The sequence below is a fragment of the Zootoca vivipara genome, chromosome 10, assembly GCF_965207765.1.
Source record: "Zootoca vivipara chromosome 10, rZooViv2.hap1.1, whole genome shotgun sequence".
Classification (NCBI taxonomy): Eukaryota; Metazoa; Chordata; class Lepidosauria; order Squamata; family Lacertidae; genus Zootoca; species Zootoca vivipara.
Window position 1 is genome coordinate 30,821,569 of NC_142593.1, and position 21,044 is coordinate 30,842,612.

The 21,044-nt window shown below is 42.0% G+C and overlaps 1 protein-coding gene across 1 annotated transcript in view; it reads left to right on the forward strand.

Moving 5' to 3' along the window:
- Positions 1–21,044, forward strand: part of EDIL3 (EGF like and discoidin domains 3) — a 223,957-nt gene that overhangs the window by 67,726 nt on the left and 135,187 nt on the right. Inside the window, exon 2 of the mRNA XM_060280211.2 lies at positions 983–1,111. Coding sequence (XP_060136194.1) covers positions 983–1,111 — 129 coding nt within the window. The remainder of the gene's footprint in view (positions 1–982; positions 1,112–21,044) is intronic.

Sequence of the window (21,044 nt, forward strand, 5' to 3'; positions counted from 1 at the left end):
CTCTCTCTCTCTCTCTCTCTCTCTCTCTCTCTCTCTCACACACACACACACACACACACACACACACACACACACTTCCTGTATATCTGGCAAGGTGCATGTGAATTTTATTCAGGACCACACTATTTAAGTACACAAAAGAAAGTGGGAATCCATCCTAATGGTGTATAGGTATTGGGGAATGTCTTGGGAGGGGTGGTTGTTAACTTGTATAACAATCCAAAGGAGATTGCTATTCTTTGCTAACAAGTATCCCAAACACATTTGGAAGGAAGCTCACAGAAATAATATTAGGATTTCCTTCCCTCGACCCCATCCACAAACACATATATAGAACAGTGCATCTGGATATCTCCTCTTTTTTTTTTTTTTTGCTTTAGGTCTGCATAAAATGCTATTATGATGCTTTGTTGTTGCACAAACTTGCTTTGGGAATCCATATTTCTATCACTTTGGGAATCTATACCTTGGATCATGTTGTCTCTTCTTATTGAAGAACAATCTTCTACCTGTCCTTATCCTAAACCAGGTGCCTCCATGTGTTTTTCTCTACAACTCCAGTTACTCCTGGTTATTGGCCACACTGGCTAGAGCTGATAAGAACTAATGTCCTGCATATTCTGAGGTCACCAGAACGGACAAGGCTTGAGAGGATTCTAAGTTTTAGCACTAGTTTCCAATAACTTATTATTAGTTCATGTTGCAGAGATGAAAACACATCCATGTGCTTCCACTCCTTTATATTGTTTCCACAAGAATACAACTCTTTATGCCATGATAATTGAAGGGAGCATCACTTTTTATGAAGGTTGTTCCGGTAAAAGTCCTAACAGAAACCGATCAAGTTCATTAGATAATTTGTTGCTAGGAAATACTGTATATGCTCTTAACCACCAATAAACTATATTTTCAACAGCATTCATCATGATTTTGAAAACTATATATTCAAAAGATTGTGAGAAATCCTTTCTTTGATTCACAGGGGATATATGTGACTCCAACCCCTGTGAAAATGGAGGCATCTGCTTGTCTGGGTTGGACGACAACTTCTACTCTTGCGAGTGTCCTGATGGCTTCACAGATCCCAACTGTTCTAGTGTTGTGGAGGTTGGTAAGTGCAAACTAAACAAAAAAAAGCAATAATTTCTGAAGTGCCCAGTTCATTTCTGAATCTTTAAATGTGTCACATGCATTTTTGCAGTGCTCAGGCCATTATTTTGTTCACTACTGATGTCTGGGTCTTGGTCTTTCAACACTGGACTCATCTTCTTACATATCTGTAAGAATCTATTCTGGTGGATGGAGATGTGATACTAATTACTGTACCTCATTCACTTGGTATTATGACTTATCTACAATTTCTCAGTATAGCTGTATGGAAAAAGAGTGAAATAATCTTTATGTGATATCTCCTCTGCCCTAGGGAATACAATATATTGCATGGCTGGCCATTAGGGTGATGACTTTTTCATATTTTTTTTCAAAAATTATTTCCTGTATCACAAATGGATGAACGTTTGCCTACTAATGACTAAAATGAGGTATATTCTATTGAAATGTTTAAAAAGGTCACGCACAAACTGTTTTTAATTTTTGTATGCCGTTTTACCATTTCATAAAATTGTATTAACAATTCTATATATATATTGTATCAAATTTGGACACAACACCACATTCCACAATGGGGAGTGTTCTTAGCAACATAGGGTATACAAATGTCACACCTGCACAAGGTAAAAGCCCCTTTTGGGGACATCAAAACTCAGCCAGCAGACCCTGCAGGGCATCCTGGGAAAAGAACCTACAGGAGAGGTAGCAAAACATCGTCTTCTAGCGGCATCTATACTGTTACTGCAGCTAAATAAAGCTTCCTTGTGTGTTTGATGACCCTAGATAATGTTGTAGATATGTGACTCTAAAGCTTGGGTTCAATTTTATATCTGCTTACAGTGACTTCAAAAATGGTCAAAAAACTGATAAATAAAATTTTGAAAATCATTTTGTGCGTGAGGTTTTTTTAATCAAATCTCTTTGAAAGTAAGATTTTATCTAATCTTTAATGAAAGCTCATCAAATTATGATACAGGGAAATGAGGTTGTAAAAAAGTAATCACCCTACTGGCCATGTAAATCACACATGTTGCATGTTGGATTTCTGTGATCACGACTACCAGAAATCACAATTGCTTATATTCAGAATCTCAATATCATGCAGGAAACAGACCTGACAAGGTTTGCTACAATTTATGCCCACAGCGTAGAGAAACAATCATGTGGAGGCTATTTCTACGGCGCTCTATGTCTGTGTCATAGTGTGCGAAGAGGCCTTTAGAAACAGTTGGTGCCAGACCAATAGACCCAAATGAACGGTTTGATATCAGAGATAACAGCTCAAAAATATGAATGGGTTAAACAAAGTACAGGTAGAGTATTAGCATTTCAAAGATGTCAGATGATTTTTTGTGAACTGCGTATAGCAGTTATCAGGAGGCTGCAGGCGGTATCACATTACTGGAATTATTTTAAAGCTACTTCCTGTCTATGTCCAGTGAGTGGAAAGAAGCTTTTATGGAATAACAAAACTAATACAGTTGGTTTGTGAGGCAAATGAAGCATCGCAACCCAGTCACAGTAGGAGAGAAATAGAGGCCAAGGGAAATGAAAGCTTTGGTTAAACTTGGCAAAGACAGTTCCATGCTGTTCATAATATTTCAGTGCTTTTCAGGTAAAGTCTCTCAGCTAATGGGGGTGGGGGAAGAGACTTGCAAAATCAGCCTGGGATTCATAAGTCAAACTTCTTGCCTTCCCTTTCCTGAATCATCTGTAGTAATAAAAGTTCAGCAGGCTAAAGGAAACCCACAGTGACATTCCCATTGCATTATGCCCCCACGGTAGCAGAATCAGTGCATAGTGAATGTGTTTCTCCTCGAAGGCATATGTGCAATATGCAGCATGACAGGGGTAGCCAGAATGGTGCCCTCCAGATTATTTTTGACTGTTACTCCTATCACACCTGACCATTACCTTGCTGACTGTGGCTGATGTGGGTTGGAGGCCATCAACATTTGGAAGAGACCACAATGACTACCTTTTATAAAATTATACTATATGATATGTGACTTATTTTCCCTAATTCCTGGATAGCACAAATAGGGAACCACCTTTGTAAAGAACTTGACTCCAGCCTATGTGTAAACATGTCCTTACATAAATGGATACAGTATTCAAGTTCCTTTACCTTCACCTCTCCTTATTGTTCCCATTCTAAGTTCTTCCCCTTCCTCTTTCTATGCATGTGTGACTGAATGGCTACTGCAGTCCGGGGGATTATCTTCTGTTGGGATGGGTGAAGGGGCAGGAAGGAGGGAGTCCTGTTGAGCTTGCTGCTGAAAAACCCATTCAACTTTAAATAATCAAAGACAGGCCTCTCAGAAACCTCACAGTTTACATATAAGATGCAAGGTAGCAGCCCACTACAATGAGCCGATGACAGGAGGCTATTTTGCCAATGAAAGTGATTATGATCTAATATAAAAGCATAATGAGCACATTTCAGTAGCACCCGCCAACTTGCCAGTGTCAGCTGTCGAGATGATTGTTGGCATCATAGCTGCCAAGTTTTCCCTTTTCTCGCGAGGAAGCCTATTCAGCATAAGGGAAAATCCCTTAAAAAAGGGATAACTTGGCAGCTATGGTTGGCATTCTTTCATTCTTCAGCAAGAGTCAGTGAGTAACCAGTACAGTTTCAGAGCCTTCTGCTGCTTGCCTCATTTACAGCTTCCTTTTGCTTAAAAACTCACCTTTTATTCTCTGGCCTAGTCGTGACCTTGTCCTTCACCCTTTCCTGACCCTTCTATTTCAGCCAGGTTCTTGTTTCTAAAATCCCTTGCAGCATTTTCTGACCTATAATCTTTTATGGCCACAACTTGTTTAGTTGGAGGGTCAGCTTGTGAAGGAGGAGGCCCAGCCCTGAACTTCAACCTTTCCATCATCTTCACTCCAACCAATAATATTTATATATTATTTAATATGCAAAAATCTCTAAGCAGTTTACACAAAATACAGCAAGATGCATTTAAAACCAAAAATACAGTGAGTAAATCAGTAAAAAACAGGGGCCACCAATAAAACATTCAGTTAAACATCAGTTTATAATAAAACAGCATCATCATTCTAGATGCCTTACTAAAGAGCTCTATTCTTTTGATCAGGTGTTAGCAAAAACTGCAAGATTTTTAGCGGGGGCAATTAGAATATGATCTATTATTTGATTATTGATGCAAGCCTCCAAAATGTATTTTGTACAGTTAAGTTTTTATCTCTATCTTCAGTACATTTTATTTTATTTTATTGCTATGGCTTGTGGCTGATGCAAATAAAGATTCTTCAGCCCCGTTCTTTTGCAACTGAATTGGCAGCAACAAACCTTGGAACCAGATTTGGCTCAATGAGTGGTTTTTCATTTAATTGTTAAAAAATATTCCTATGTTGTCTCTGCATCATAAAATGTCCAGATGGGTAGCAGTTAAATATAATCAGTAGTATAATCCAGTACAAAAAAAAAAAAGCACACGACCAATAAATCATTTAAAACTAGGGATGGGCAGGAATAACGTTTTTTGCACTGGAAATGAGTTGGGGGCCCTTCAGTGGTCCAGTCAAACATCACACACATACACACCAATTGGGTGGGCCTCAATCCAACCACCAGCCTGATTCTACCTCTCATTTTCCAGACAATGTCTGGGCTGAACAATGAGGCTCTCAGGTTTACAGGGCTGAAGCCCGACACCAAGACTTTGAATTGTGCTCAGAAATTTGAGCCAATGTAGATCTTTTAGGACTGGTGTGATATGGTCCTGGTGGCTGCTTCCAGTCTGCAGTCTATCAGTTGCATTCTGGATCAATTGTACTTTCCAAGTCTACTTCAGTGGTAGCCCCACATAGAGCACACTGCAGCCCCAAATGCATTTATTAGAGTTAAATGTGCATAAAAATGCATAGATTAGTGAAAATGATATACAGACAGAAGGCCTTTTTGGTAGTCACACCTGCCCTGTGGAATCCCCACCCAGTATATGTCAAAGAGTTAAAGCAACTATGCAATTTTCGTAGACATCTGAAAGAAGCTGTGTTTTCGGAAACTTTAGTGTTTGTTGTTGCTGCTGTTCCTATTTTTTGTTGGAAGCTGCCCAGAGTGGCCGGGGCAACCTAGTCAAATAGGTGGGGCATAAGAAATTATTTATTTATTTATTTTCACATTGCACTGGCAAATTATATTACCAAAAGCTGAAAAAGTGTAAATTCCAAAGGATGTCTCTGTTTAGGAAAGTCTGAATTAGGCAGGTTCATAAATGTGAAATGATTCTAATCTCCCCCACCCCCACCTCTAGGCACAAACCAACCATCATAGTAAAGACATAGAAGCCACGGTCCCAAAAACCTCACCCATAAATAATGTTTTATGTTTGGTAGGCAGGGCCCTTAATCGAGTTTTAATTTATGTTTTAATTGTGTTTCAGTTTTATAATTAATTTGTTATAGACTTTTATTGTTCTGCCTTGCAGTTTAATGTGTTTTTGTGGTTTATTTGTCTCAGAGAACTTTTGTTATGGGGCAGAGATTTAAAGGCAGAAAACAAACAAACAAACAAACAAAATGGCTACATGTGATTTCTATGAAGAGCATAATTTGAATTAGACAGTGAAGCTATTTCAAGCTGCAGATTTTTCTGTTTAAGCCTTGTTCTGGGCCAAATGAGGCCCTGGAACCCCATTGCCCAGTGGTGTGTGGGTCAATGAGGGGCAAATGGGGACAGGATTCTGTTGATGTCATGATCTCCATGTGGGCCTACTGTAGAAAACTCATATGGGTCACCATGGGATGAGGAATGGGTGGAAACCTTTATAAACTCCTCTGGAGTTTGGGGCCATTTCACCCCGTGAGCTTCAGGTTGCCAGAAATGAGATTCTGGTATGAGGAATAACTTTCTGACAGTAAGAGCTGTTTGACAGTGGAATGGTCTCTCTTTTGGAGGTTGGAGACTCTCCTTCCTTAGAGGTTTGTAAGCAGAGGTTGGATGGCTATCTGCCTTGGATGCTTTAGTTGAGATTCCTGCATTGCAGGGGGTTTAGACTAGATGATGCTTGGAGTCCCTTCCAGCTCTACAATTATATGATTCTATGCTCCCAGTACATTTCCGAACACAATTCAAAGTGTTGGTGCTGACCTTTAAAGCCCTAAATAGCCTCGTCCCTGTATACCTGAAGGAGCATCTCCACCCCCCATCGTTCAGCCTGGACACTGAGGTCCAGCTCCAAGGGCCTTCTGGCAGTTCCCTCCCTGCGAGAAGTGAGGCTACAGGGAACCAGGCAGAGGGCCTTCTTGGTAGTGGCACCCGCCCTGTGGATTGCCCTCCCATCAGATGTCAAAGAGAGAAACAACTACCTGACATTTAGAAGACATCTGAAGGCAGCCCTGTTTAGGGAAGTTTTTAATGTGTGACATTTTAATGTATCTTTGTTGGAAGCCGCCTAATAAATTATTTAATTCTGTGATTCTATGGCACTTGTAAAAGTGCAAGTTCTGCAGACCGAAGCGGCCAAGTGGGCAAGTATGATGTAAGATGATCCTTCAAGTTAACTGGTCCCAAGTGGGTAAGAACTTTATATACGAGTAGCAACATCTTCAGCTTGTCTCTGTAACAAATCAGGAGCCAGTGCAGATCCTTGAACAGAGGTATAATACGAACTGTTATGCTGCATCTCAGTTCAATGTAATTGTTGTTGTTTAGTCGTTTAGTCGTGTCCGACTCTTCGTGACCCCATGGACCATAGCACGCCAGGCACTCCTGTCTTCCACTGCCTCCCGTAGTTTGGTCAAACTCATGTTCGTAGCTTCGAGAACACTGTCCAACCATCTTGTCCTCTGTCGTCCCCTTCTCCTAGTGCCCTCAATCTTTCCCAACATCAGGGTCTTTTCCAAGGATTCTTCTCTTCTCATGAGGTGGCCAAAGTATTGGAGCCTCAGCTTCACGATCTGTCCTTCCAGGGAGCACTCAGGGCTGATTTCCTTAAGAATGGATAGGTTTGATCTTCTAGCAGTCCATGGGACTCTCAAGAGTCTCCTCCAGCACCATAATTCAAAAGCATCAATTCTTCGGCGATCAGCCTTCTTTATGGTCCAGCTCTCACTTCCATACATCACTACTGGGAAAACCATAGCTTTAACTATACGGACCTTTGTCGGCAAGGTGATGTCTCTGCTTTTTAAGATGCTGTCTAGGTTTGTCATTGCTTTTCTCCCAAGAAGCAGGCGTCTTTTAATTTCGTGACTGCTGTCACCATCTGCAGTGATCAAGGAGCCCAAGAAAGTAAAATCTCTCACTGCCTCCATTTCTTCCCCTTCTATTTGCCAGGAGGTGATGGGACCAGTGGCCATGATCTTGGTTTTTTTGATGTTGAGCTTCAGACCATATTTTGCGCTCTCCTCTTTCACCCTCATTAAAAGGTTCTTTAATTCCTCCTCACTTTCTGCCATCAAGGTTGTGTCATCTGCATATCTGAGGTTGTTGATATTTCTTCCGGCAATCTTAATTCCTGCTTGGGATTCATCTAGTCCAGCCTTTCGCATGATGAATTCTGCATATAAGTTAAATAAGCAGGGAGACAATATACAACCTTGTCGTACTCCTTTCCCAATTTTGAACCAATCCGTTGTTCCATATCCAGTTCTAACTGTAGCTTCTTGTCCACATAGAGATTTCTCAGGAGACAGATGAGGTGATCAGGCACTCCCATTTCTTTAAGAACTTGCCATAGTTTGCTGTGGTCGACACAGTCAAAGGCTTTTTGCATAGTCAATGAAGCAGAAGTAGACGTTTTTCTGGAACTCTCTAGCTTTCTCCATAATCCAGCGCATGTTTGACTGATCTTCTCCAATCCTCTGGCCATTGCTGAGTTTTCCAAACTTGCTGGCATATTGGGTGTAGCACCTTAACAGCATCATCTTTTAAAATTTTAAATAGTTCAGCTGGAATATCATCACTTCCACTGGCCTTGTTATTAGCAGTGCTTTCTAAGGCCCATTTGACTTCACTCTCCAAGATGTCTGGCTCAAGGTCAGCAACCACACTACCTGGGGTGTACGAGACCTCCATATCTTTCTGGTATAATTCCTCTGTGTATTAATGGTATAATTCCTCTGTGTATTAATATATAACCATAATAAAAGTGTCTGGTAAGACTTTTCTCGCACAGACTTCAAAATCACTTTCTGAGTTGCTTGTAACTCTTCCCAAAAGGAACTTGAAATGGATAAGCTTTGGGAGGATAACAGACCACAGATGACTATGACTTCACATGTGAACAGGTAGCGAAGTAGTACCGGTAGTTGGTGAGGTGTTGATGTGCTTACACAGAGCCATATTTAACTAATTAGTTGTGCTATTGGAAACCAGCACAAGGATTCCTGCTACCTCAATGCGATTTCCCCCCATCTCCTGTCCCCATTGGTGCCCCTATGCCCTCTCCAAACCTGCTTCAGAGGCTTGGGAAAATCCCCAGAACACTGTGTTGGGGCAGGGTGGAGGCAAGTGGAGGTGCTTTCACTGATATAACAGTCCTGTTTAGTGCTGCATTGAATACAACTCTTTTTATTTAAGGTGCTTACATACCACCACTAATAGTAACATTTCTAAGCAGTGTGCATGAAATTGCAAAAAAAAAAAAAGTACAAACTACAGTGGGAGGAGGGACCCTTCTGGTTTGGGACTATAAGCATCCAAGATTATTGTTTTTTCCCAGCCACAGGCTCTAATTTGTTGGTCACTTTTGTATTGCACCGTTCTTCCAAATGGTGGGGGAGCATACCAAGTGTTCAGATTGCATAGCATATATCATATCAGCAATACTTTCAGCTGCCCGGTAAAGTAGATCAGTATCACTTTCATATTTACACAGTAAATACACAGTAATTACCTTGAGCTCTTGATTGGAGTATACTGTTTTGCTTATTGGTTTCTTTTAATGGGGTTCTTTTATCATGTATTTTAACCTTGGTTGCATGAATTTAAACATTTTAATGGAATTATTTTATTACTGCATATTTTAGCTATGGATATTTATATTTTAGTAACTGTGAAATGGGTTTTCATGCTGTGTAAACTGATGATGAGTCTACCTTGGAATCATTAATTAATTAATATACTGCACAATAATATCGCATATGGGAGGGAGACTAGCATAAGCTGCTTACCTCAGGTTACCCAGTGAGTTGACAGGCAACAAGACATGTGAATGAGTGCTGCTAAGAGTCCTATATTTGAATGGCTGTCTGCTCCAAATCCAGTTTAAAGTTAAGCAACCATATGAAAGGAGAGCAGGGGCGTTGAAGTTTCACATTGATAATTAGCAGCTAAGGATGGATCAGTCTGTTTCTAGTCTGTATTGATTCATAACTGTTTTTCTGCCTGCAGGTATCTGTGATTTAAAAAAAATGCACAAAAGTTCTTATTTAACTGTGTCTTTAAATAACTATTACATTGCATATATTAGATTTTAGTATGTACTTTATCTCAATGTGTGCCTTTCTAAATGTATTTTATCCTGGAATATGCATTCAAAGCTTTTTTTTTTTTGAGCCATGAACTATAAAACCTTGGAGAAGTTAAAAACTCAAAAGATAATTCTGTTCTCCCCCCCCCCCCCAAAATATATTTTTGTTAAACTTTATTTCAGTCACAGACCTGCGTAAGATAAAACATACGGATAAACTGAACACATAAGACTTAAAACAGATAAGAGATAAAACCTAGTAATTAAAAGGTAATTATACCATACATAACTTAAAAAGATAAAAACAAAGACAAAGAGTTAAAAGTGAGTGTAAAGGAGCACAGGTCTAAAAGGAAGTTACATAATATATAAAATGACTTTTCACTTTACTCGTTTTCAGCTACATTAAGATGTGTGAATTGTAGGTGGGCATATACTTTGCTGGCTGTTAATGAATTCTACAAATAGCTGCCATATAACATAAAATAAGTTCTGATCAGGCTAGTTCACACTGGAATTCAAATAAACTGAATGCATCAAGTTTCCCTATTAGCACCTACTCATCAGACACACAGGCCACCTCCTCACAGACTTTCCCCACTATGAAGAGTTGTATGGTACTTCTGTTTAAATAATGAAAATTATTTCTGCAATTTTATCTTCACCTATAAATTTGCTTATGCACATTTTATGCAAATTTGTGCTCTCGTTGTTGTTGTTTTTTTGGTATGTGTGTGTGTGTTTTTCTTTTTACAAAGCATTAGAGGCCACTCTAGCCACCACTCTGTGGTTTTGTGAAGTTCAGTTTTTGCTGCTCAGGTGTATTTCTTTGTTTTTATGCAGCGTATATCCTGCACCTTCAACATGAAACTGTGCCCCCAGCACAGCTATAAAATTTCAATAACAAGTCCAAATAAAACAAAATAAGACACTGGCTATTTCCAGGTTGTGGGGGGGGAAATGAAACTCTTACCACCATCAACTTTTCCCTTGCAGATCTTGGCATTTTCCAGCTATTTCCCCCCCCCCCCTACTTGGTGAGCAACACCTACCAGCTGCAGAGATCCCCATGGGGTGCTTCCTTGCAGAGAGACATTTCCAGTCCACACACCCCCAACCCCACCAACACAGTTCTGTTCCAAGCAGTTTCACTACAGTGTGTAGAAAAAGAGTCTGAAAATGGGAGGTGCAGTCATTCCTTGAGTGGAAGAGAAGATGTTTGCAAAATATGCCCCTTCTTGTGATTCAGCAGATATCTTGGCCACATTCCAGTGCTACAGCAGGTCTTCAAAATTTGTAATATTATTTGGAATTATTTGGAATATTTTATCATCGCAACAATCGATTAAGGCTGCCTTTGCCAATCTTGTGATTTCCATATGCCTTGGACTACAATTCCCATCAGCCCCGGCCAGCTGATGAAAGTTGTAGTCCAAAACATCTGGAAGGGAGCAGTTTGGTGAAATCTACTGTCAGACAAGTTTGGCTGAGGAAAAGTGCCTTGCTCAAAACCAACCAGCTAATTCTGAGCAGATTGGGGATTTGAACCTGACTTCCTCACATCTAAAGCAATAGTCTTGTGTGTGGTGCGGCACAGCGACCTTCCTGACAACTGGACCCCTCCTGCTTACTATACTGTCTCCTGCCATGGGTAAAATGAGCAGTCTGTATTTATGCAGTCCTTGCTGGATTAGGCTCAGTAACACAACCTGCAAGCCAAATAAAGTCATTGATCAACTTCTCAGTGTTGTTGTTTAGTCATTTAGTCGTGTCCGACTCTTCGTGACCCCACGGACCATAGCATGCCAGGCACTCCTGTCTTGCACTGCCTCCCGCAGTTTGGTCAAACTCATGTTCGTAGCTTCGAGAACACTGTCCAACCATCTCGTCCTCTGTCGTCCCCTTCTCCTAGTGCCCTCAATCTTTCCCAACATCAGGGTCTTTTCCAAGGATTCTTCTCTTCTCATGAGGTGGCCAAAGTATTGGAGCCTCAGCTTCACGATCTGTCCTTCCAGGGAGCACTCAGGGCTGATTTCCTTCAGAATGGATAGGTTTGATCTTCTTGCAGTCCATGGGACTCTCAAGAGTCTCCTCCAGCACCATAATTCAAAAGCATCAATTCTTCGGCGATCAGCCTTCTTTATGGTCCAGCTCTCACTTCCATACATCACTACTGGGAAAAGCATAGCTTTAACTATACGAACCTTTGTCGGCAAGGTGATGTCTCTGCTTTTTAAGTTGCTGTCTCGGTTTGTCATTGCTTTTCTCCCAAGAAGCAGGCGTCTTTTAATTTCGTGACTGCTGTCACCATCTGCAGTGATCAAGGAGCCCAAGAAAGTAAAATCTCTCACTGCCTCCATTTCTTCCCCTTCTATTTGCCAGGAGGTGATGGGACCAGTGGCCATGATCTTGGTTTTTTTGATGTTGAGCTTCAGACCATATTTTGCGCTCTCCTCTTTCACCCTCATTAAAAGGTTCTTTAATTCCTCTTCGCTTTCTGCCATCAAGGTTGTGTCATCTGCATATCTGAGGTTGTTGATATTTCTTCCGGCAATCTTAATTCCGGCTTGGGATTCATCTAGTCCAGCCTTTCGCATGATGAATTCTGCATATAAGTTAAATAAGCAGGGAGACAATATACAACCTTGTCGTACTCCTTTCCCAATTTTGAACCACTCAGTTGTTCCATATCCAGTTCTAACTGTAGCTTCTTGTCCCACATAGAGATTTCTCAGGAGACAGATGAGGTGATCAGGCACTCCCATTTCTTTAAGAACTTGCCATAGTTTGCTGTGGTCGACACAGTCAAAGGCTTTTGCATAGTCAATGAAGCAGAAGTAGACGTTTTTCTGGAACTCTCTAGCTTTCTCCATAATCCAGCGCATGTTTGCTATTTGGTCTCTGGTTCCTCTGCCCTTTCGAAATCCAGCTTGCACTTCTGGGAGTTCTCGGTCCACATACTGCCTAAGCCTGCCTTGTAGAATTTTAAGCATAACCTTGCTAGCATGTGAAATGAGCGCAATTGTGCGGTAGTTGGAGCATTCTTTGGCACTGCCCTTCTTTGGAATTGGGATGTAGACTCATAGCTTCTCTGAGTTATTCAAGCCCCTTCATGGATCAATGCCTTGTCGTGGCGAAGGGGTTTGAATAACTCAGAGAAGCTATGAGCTATGCCATGCAGGGCCACCCAAGATGGACAGGTCATAGTGGAGAGTTTTGACTAAACGTGATCCACCTGGAGAAGGAACTGGCAAGCCACTCCAGTATCCCTGCCAAGAAAACTCCATGGACAAAGACAACAGGCATATAAAAGTTATGACGCTGGAAGATGAGCCCCTCAGGTCGGAAGGCGTCCAACATGCTACTGAGGAAGAGCGGAGGACAAGTACAAGTAGATTCAGAGCTGATAAAGTGTCTGGGCCAAAGCCGAAAGGACGCTCAGTTGCGGATATGCCTGGAAGCGAAAGGAAAGTCCGATGCTGTAAAGAAAAATATTGCATAGGAACCTGGAATGTAAGAACCATGAGTGGAGGTAAGCTGGATGTGGTCAAAAATGAGATGACAAGAATAAATATCAACATCCTGGGCATCAGTGAACTAAAATGGAAGGGAATGGGCGAATTCAGTTCGGGTGACTATCATATCTACTACTGTGGGCAAGAATCCTGTAGAAGAAATGGAGTGGCCCTCATAGTCAACTTCTCAGTAGGCAGAGGAAATGCAAGCAATACAGGAAATGCCAATTATTCCCCAAGCAGTTTTGATCCTGAGAAGCAAATCTAACAATCATCAACATTTGTTAAAGCAGAATTGTGCTGTTGAAGTTCTGTGCTCCAGCAGATTGGTTTTGTTTCTTATATATATATAAGCGCCAGTGCAGATGTACTTTTGTAGAAGAGGGGAAGTACTTTGATGAGACATTGCTCATGCTTCTATTTCTTTATTTTAGAGCATTTGACATTTTTATCATCTGTTCAACACAGGCACTCTAATTAGGAAAACATTTGGCAGAGCGAGATTGGTTCTGCAGATAAAGAAATTGCATTGTCAGTGCCACTTGATTTATTCAAAAATATGGCTAAATGGACTATAATTTAACATGAGAGCCCTAATGCCTTCAAAAACAAGGCATTTAATTTTAGCTCTTGCTTTTCCTGGCACGGAAGAAGAAGAAGAAACATCTGCAGCTGTTGTTACTGAACTTACTCAATGACACACTGATTTAGGTCAGTAGCAGATTCCCCGGGGGGGGGGGGGGAGATCACCCATTGCAGGAGACGAAACCCTGGATGAACATCACACACAGAAGCAGGACTGTCAGGAGCTGTGCTGTGTCACTGGAGCTGCAAAGTTGATTCCATGCTCTCACCTTGGACACCTCAGAATACACCAAGGTGGCTATGGAAGCTACAATGTACAATATGATTCCTACCGCTGCCCAGAGGAGGAAGAGGCATCGGGTGGTGGGAGGTGACTCCCTACTGAGGGGGACGGAGGCAACAGTGTGCAGAGGAAACAGGATGTCCTGGGAGGTGTGCTGTCTTCCAAGTGCAAAGATTCCCAATGTGGTAGAGATGTTGGCAAGTCTTATAAAGCCCACTAACCACAACCCATCCCTTCTGATTCATGTGGGTTCAAACAATACAGCCAGACACAGCCTTTGACATATAGGAAGGGACTATGAGACTCTGGGCAGGAAGCTGAAGGGCCTTGAGGCACAGGTGGGTCTTTTCATCACTCCTTCCTGTTGAATGTTGTGGCCCAGGAAAGAGAGGAAAATATTGGAAAGGTTTCAATAATTTAATAATTTCTTATTATTTAATAATAATAATAATAATTCTTAGTCCATGGTCCAAGGATCCATTGGTCTTTAAACCTCAGTCGGAGAAAATGGCAACCCACCGAAACCCCGAATTGATTTCTGCTCTGATTGAGTGCTAAACAGCAGGTTTTCATATGAAAAGCTTGGGGCGGGGGTGGGGTCGGATGCTCAGAAACAGAACTTTTAAGCATGGACCTGTGCCTGGAAAGAGTGGAGCAAAATGTAAGTGGCAAGGCTACTATAGTTGCAAGGGAGCTGTCCAGCTAAGAAGTCACGCAGATAACAGGTTGCACCGGGAACTTGTTAAACATGAATACAGCTAGCCTTGGTATGCCATGGAGCTTCACTAGTTGGCTCTTATTTTTCCTTCTTGAGAAGGGCTAAAAGAATAGAGGCCTTGCACTGTCAACTGTCCATGCCACCTTCTTTTCTGGACAGCTGCTCAAGACATCACTGCATCTGTGCTTGGTGTTCCAGAGAGTGAATGCTGGAGCTCTGGAGTGGGGACATATTTGACAAGTCAGAGTGCATCGGGTCCCCCTAATCTGTAGTCCCCATAGTGGGGTACCTTCCATGGACATGTTCTCAGAGAGTGCTAAATACCTTTGGTCCACATGCCAGAGGTGAGCGCCTCTTCCTCCTCCTCCAAAAGGTGTTGGATTGTTCTGATTCTTGAATGACAAAGCATCAGAGGAAAGAACTGGAAGAGTTAATATGCCAAATTTGTAGAGAAAAGTTTTGAAAGATTACCTGAATGTCTAAAAGGTTTCCTTATGAGTTTGCCAACAGTTATTGCCTGTGAATTTTGGGTACTGTTTTAGAGATTTCTGCTTGTTCAAAGCATCCAAAAAAATTGTGGGTGAATTTGCTGAAATTTTAAGGAAGATACAGCACATTCCTATTTCATAAGTATTTCACAAGAGCTCTGACATGTAAATAGATCAAGCTTAGTAACCCTTTGATTTTGTATCAAATTTGCCAATCATTCCTTTCTTCTAAGTGCCTCTTCCTTTTACTGTGCCAGCTATATATAGTTTTGTTTCTAGGGTCACATTAAGAATGATGTTCACAACTGCTGCTGCTTTACTTTCTCTGATTAGAAGAGCCATAAGTAGAGCCCTAAAGATGTGTTTTCTAATATATATGGTTAAAAGCTACATATATGAGCATTATTATTATTATTATTATTATTATTATTATTTATTTATTTATTTATTTATTTATTCCCCGCCCATCTGCCTGGGTTTCCCCAGCCACTCTGGGCGGCTTCCAACAGAAAAATGAAACAAAATAATCTATTAAACATTAAAAGCCTCCCTAAACAGGGCTGCCTTCAGATGTCTTCTAAAAATCTGGTAGCTGTTTTTCTCTTTGACATCTGATGGGAGGGCGTTCCACAGGGCGGGCGCCACCACCGAGAAGGCCCTCTGCCTGGTTCCCTGCAACTTGGCTTCTCGCAACGAGGGAACCGCCAGAAGGCCCTCGGTACTGGACCTCAGTGTCCGGGCAGAACGATGGGGGTGGAGACGCTCCTTCAGGTATAGTGGGCCGAGGCTGTTTAGGGCTTTAAAGGTCAGCACCAACACTTTGAATTGTGCTTGGAAACGTACTGGGAGCCAATGTAGATCTTTCAAGACCAGTGTTATGTGGCCTCAGCGGCCGCTTCCAATCACTAGTCTAGCTGCCGCATTCTGGATCAGTTGTAGTTTCCGGGTCACCTTCAGAGGTAGCCCCACGTAGAGCGCATTGCAGTAGTCCAAGCGGGAGATAACTAGAGCATGCACCACTCTGGCGAGACAGTCTGCGGGCAGGTAGAGTCTCAGCCTGCGTACCAGATGGAGCTGATAGACAGCTGCCCTGGACACAGAATTGACCTGCACCTCCATGGACAGCTGCGAGTCCAGAATAACTCCCAGGCTGCACACCTGGTCCTTCAGGGGCACAGTTACCCCATTCAGGACCAGGGAGTCCTCCACACCTGCCCGCCTCCTGTCCCCCACAAACAGTACTTCTGTCTTGTCAGGATTCAACCTCAATCTGTTAGCCGCCATCCATCCTCCAACCCCCTCCAGGCACTCTCACAGGACCTTCACCGCCTTCACTGGTTCTGATTTGAAAGAGAGGCAGAGCTGGGTATCATCCGCATACTGATGAACACCCAGCCCAAACCCCCTGATGATCTCTCCCAGCGGCTGCATGTAGATGTTAAAGAGCATGGGGGAGAGGACAGAGCCCTCAGGCAGAGCAGTTACCAGATGATTGTATTGTGGACATTTTTTAAAAAGAAATTCCTTGCCATAAATCAATTTTGGGAGTTTGAAACTCACCCACAAGATTTTGATCTTTGGAGGCTTGTTTCCATCAGGAGCAAATACATTATTTCACCCAGAAAACCCCACTGATTGGCCTCCCTGGGATCTATTTTAAAATATTTAGTTGAGTGTCCAGAAATAGAAGTCCTCATTAAGCTGAGCTGCTTTGCCACACAGGGAACCCAACTGTGGCCTGGCTGACCCCTTTTCTCTCTCTGCCTCGCACATTCTGACCCCGCAGACTGAAGACTTGTGACTTATTACAGATCTGCAAGACCTCACATGGTGTGGAAGGCTTGAGATTAACACACAGTGCTGGTATATTTTGAAAAGTAGGTTAGACTTTCATTAAGTCTCTTTGAGCATATGGCCTCCAGTTGTCATGGCTAAATGTTAATACAATTTATATGATTGCTTAGTGTGGGGAAATCTTTGACCCACTTATAGAGGAGTTTAAATCGTTAGTCCAAATACTGTGATAGGAAGAGCAGCTGCAGTTACCTGTTGTACATCTTTAGCATGTTGTGACCTTGCTGGACTTTTGAACTTGCCAGAGGTTTTTTTTAAAAACAAAAAACACAAGCCAGGTAAAATATGTCATTGAGGTTTCACACAGATTTCATCAGGATAAAGTGATCTAGAAATGCACAGGCATTGATTTATTACAGATCACTATGAGATGATAATCAGTCCTGTCAGTCACTTCCACGTTTTGTAGGTAGTTAGCAGCAAAAAGTACAGTGGATATTTTTTCCATTATGCCCTAAAACAGCAATTCCCTTTGCCATAGAAGCCATTTTTCCAGCAGTTCAATTTTAGGAAGTGTCTGCTCAGGTGTGCTAGCAAAAGAACACACAAGTACCTTAGGGAGGGTAGACTTTGGGCAGGTGGCAATCAGGGCAGGGCAGGCTCTAGGTAGACCCCCGGTGGCGCAGTGCGCCGGGCCAGTAGGCAGGGCGCCGCGCGGAAACCATGCTGTGCCCTGCAAGGGCGGGGGCGCCGGAGCAATCCCCGCCCCTCAGTACCAGGGCGCGCGATCTGCTTGAGACTGCCCTGAATCAGGGATACAGTCAGCGCAGGAGTCCAGGGTCTCACTCAACAGAATAAGAAGCCCCCCCCCCACATCTAGTGCCTGTTTACCACATTTTGAACTGAAGTTGCACACATTACCATTTACCCCTGCCCCATTGAACCATATTATCTAGAGCCGTGGATCCAAATTGGGGATCCGTGGACCCCAATAGGTCTGCATGACCCATCCAGGGGGTCGGTGGCAATCATTCACATAACAAAAAACTGCCATAGAGATATCAACATTTTTAAAAAATGTTGGCTTGGCTTTTGAAAAACATGGGGTCTGCCGTACTTAGCTATTTGGGAACCACTGATCTAGAGTTTAATGTTACTTAACCTGCACGCCTAATGGTAATAGGTATAAATCATGAACACAGCATAAGACAGTAGCACAGCACTGGGCTTCTGCTATCACCTGATTTTGTAGGATGCAGGATTCCAAACTATGGTGCAAGAGTTCCATCTTGAAATGATGTATGAAGTTACCTCATCCATTCTATAGTTGCAGTGGCCCAATGTTGTTAGCATCCATCTGTCTTGAGAGACAATGGAGTGTGCCACCTGGGTTGAAGGCACATGCACAGGAATAAAGATGCAATTGGATGTGTTTTTTTAGTTTCGTCTTCAAGGTCAGATACTGCACTCCCATTTGGCAAATCGTATTACATATCTTTTAATATAGGCTATAAATACATGTATAGATTCTGATTGTTATGTGAATCAACACATGTGCATACAGGGATGGGTGCAAACTACCTTTTTTGCATCACACATATGATGAAGCTGTCATTTTTCAGTACAAAGGAAAGTTAAAGTCTACCAGCATGAAGCATGGAATATTTATAAGATGAAAGAATGTGCCACCTTGATGAATATATCATCATCTCACTTTTTCATTTAAGTTCCTTGAATATATTTCATATTAAATCGGGACTTCTCTTTTTGATCTATTATGCTTTTCCTGAAGTCGGCAAATCTAAAGTAATTAAAAGAGACTCTTAAAATACGGGGGTTAAATTAAAATTTAATATTTAACAAAGTCCCTTAATGAGAATATTTTTTTACAGGTAAAGGTACTAAAAAGCTGGAACAAGTAGTCCTGAAATTTAAATTCTTGTTGCAAAGCATTTGCACTGAAGGACACTCAAATTCTTAATTGGTTTCTAATGAAACAGGTCTAGTGTGGTGAACCATATTTGGCTATGAGCAGGCTTGTCTTATTTTTACATATTGTTTTGTCATTTTGAACTAGCTAAATTCATATTTATTTATTTATTTATTGGCTTGTTTCAAGCATTTATACAGGACATAGGCAGCTGACCCTTACCAAATCTGACTAGTGCAGTATTGCAGTAATTCAGGATTTCAGGCAGGAGTCTTTCTCCTACCTGGAGAAAGTTATTTTAAAAATATCCCTGCAACAGGAATTCCCGGAAGGCCCTTAGCCGATGGAAGTATGCCTATGTGAATTCTCCAAACATGCCTGCCCATGAACAGAGAATGTGCAGATCCCACAGCACACAGATTGGGGTTTGCTTGCTTTGCTAAAAGTGGCCGTCCGAGGTTTATGAATCAGCTTTCAGTCATGATGTGACAATTTGGTTCCAATGAGAAAGCTTCAAGCAACCATTTTAAGAGCGGTGAACCTAGGCTCCCTTGTGCGCTTGGCAAGGAGCTGCATTGGCGCTCCCCTTCCATCTCTTGTGCCCTTGGCAAGGAGATGTATTGGTGCCGCTGAAGTCACTCAGAGTTTTCACACTTCTAATAGCATCACTGGGCGACTGGGCAGAGGACCCCACAGGGTTGCTGTGATGGTCTATGCCAGTGACCAGATTCCTCAGATGAGGCAAGCACACCTTGCATGACCACCCAGAGCAGCAGAGGAGTAGACGTGCTTCTAGCCACTCTGTACCAGAGTGGAGCAACATGATTATTGTGCCACCCCCTGGGCCTGCACTCTTGGCAGGGTCCAATCTAACCCCTAGGTATGCCACTGCTCTTTGTCAGAACTATCAGCCAAAAGCTTTATATGTAAAGAATCAAAAAAATACTTATTAGATGGTTATCACTGTTGCCATCTATGCATGCACACAAAGATGCAGCTAGTTTCTAAATCTGAGACTGTTTATATTTTGTTATAGAGAGTTTTCCAAAGTTAAAAAGCAAGGGGGGGGAACCTTAGGGTGTCCAAGCCATCCTGAATTTAATCAATGAAACAAAGCCAAATAGGTTTTCCCATACACAGCACTATTAATTAAGAAGTGCCTGAGTGGTATATTCCTCATACATACTTTATATGTAGGTGCATCTGCATATAAAGGGAATAATCTGGTCAAGATTGGAAAGCCCAACCATTCACTGCATCAGTGAGGCAAAACAAGTAGGGAATTACAAAAACACAAACATAGGAAGTTGATGGTGGAATATATGTAATCACTCTCAGTCAATAGATCTGAATTATGTCTGCAACTCTAGGTAACTTTGAAGACCGTGTAATTGGATTGTATACTGTATACACACAATGAAAGTGACTGAAGTAGGAAATCAAGAGCCTGACTTTGCTTGCTTGCTTTCCTTAAACCTCTGAAGAGAAAAAAGTATCCTAGCAAAGACGAGACTCAATGCATCCCACCTACCCGAGTGATACAGGTTTTCCTCCTGGAAAAAAGAATCTTATTCAATGGTTGAATGTCAAATCTTGTTACAGGAGGGAAATCTCCCTGTCTGCCAACAATGCTCAATGTGATGCTTCTTGGCTATGATCCTTGCAGTTACCATTCCTTTTACTTTTTATATAAGGGCCAAAGTACTCTCTCGCCCTACTTGTGACAGTGCTTGTCCCCTTTGTGACACATCATGGAAAGGGTTTGTGATGAAATGCAAAACTGCCAATTCTGCTTCTGGCAAATGAGTTGGATGACCCATTTCCCATCAAAAGAAATCTTCTCAGACTGAGGAGAAAAAGAAATCACCTCAAGCATATGCATTAGCTGTCAGACTCTATGTAAAAGTGCTCCCTGTCTCCCCTATGTATTACAGAAATGTTTGCTCAAAGATCTATCATGTTTCTGTCTGGGATGCTTTCCTTTACGGTGACCCATTTAACTCAGCTGCTAGCTTCACTGGAAAATGAGGTGACCACTTTATGACCTTTTAGAGTTTGGAAACTTGAACTCAGTAGTGAACAGTGGTGTGGAACTGCTCACTAGATTTCTGGTTGGTCATGTATCTGTTGTTTACCGGGAGGTGGAGGAGAAGAGCTAAGGTGGTGGTGAAGTTGGT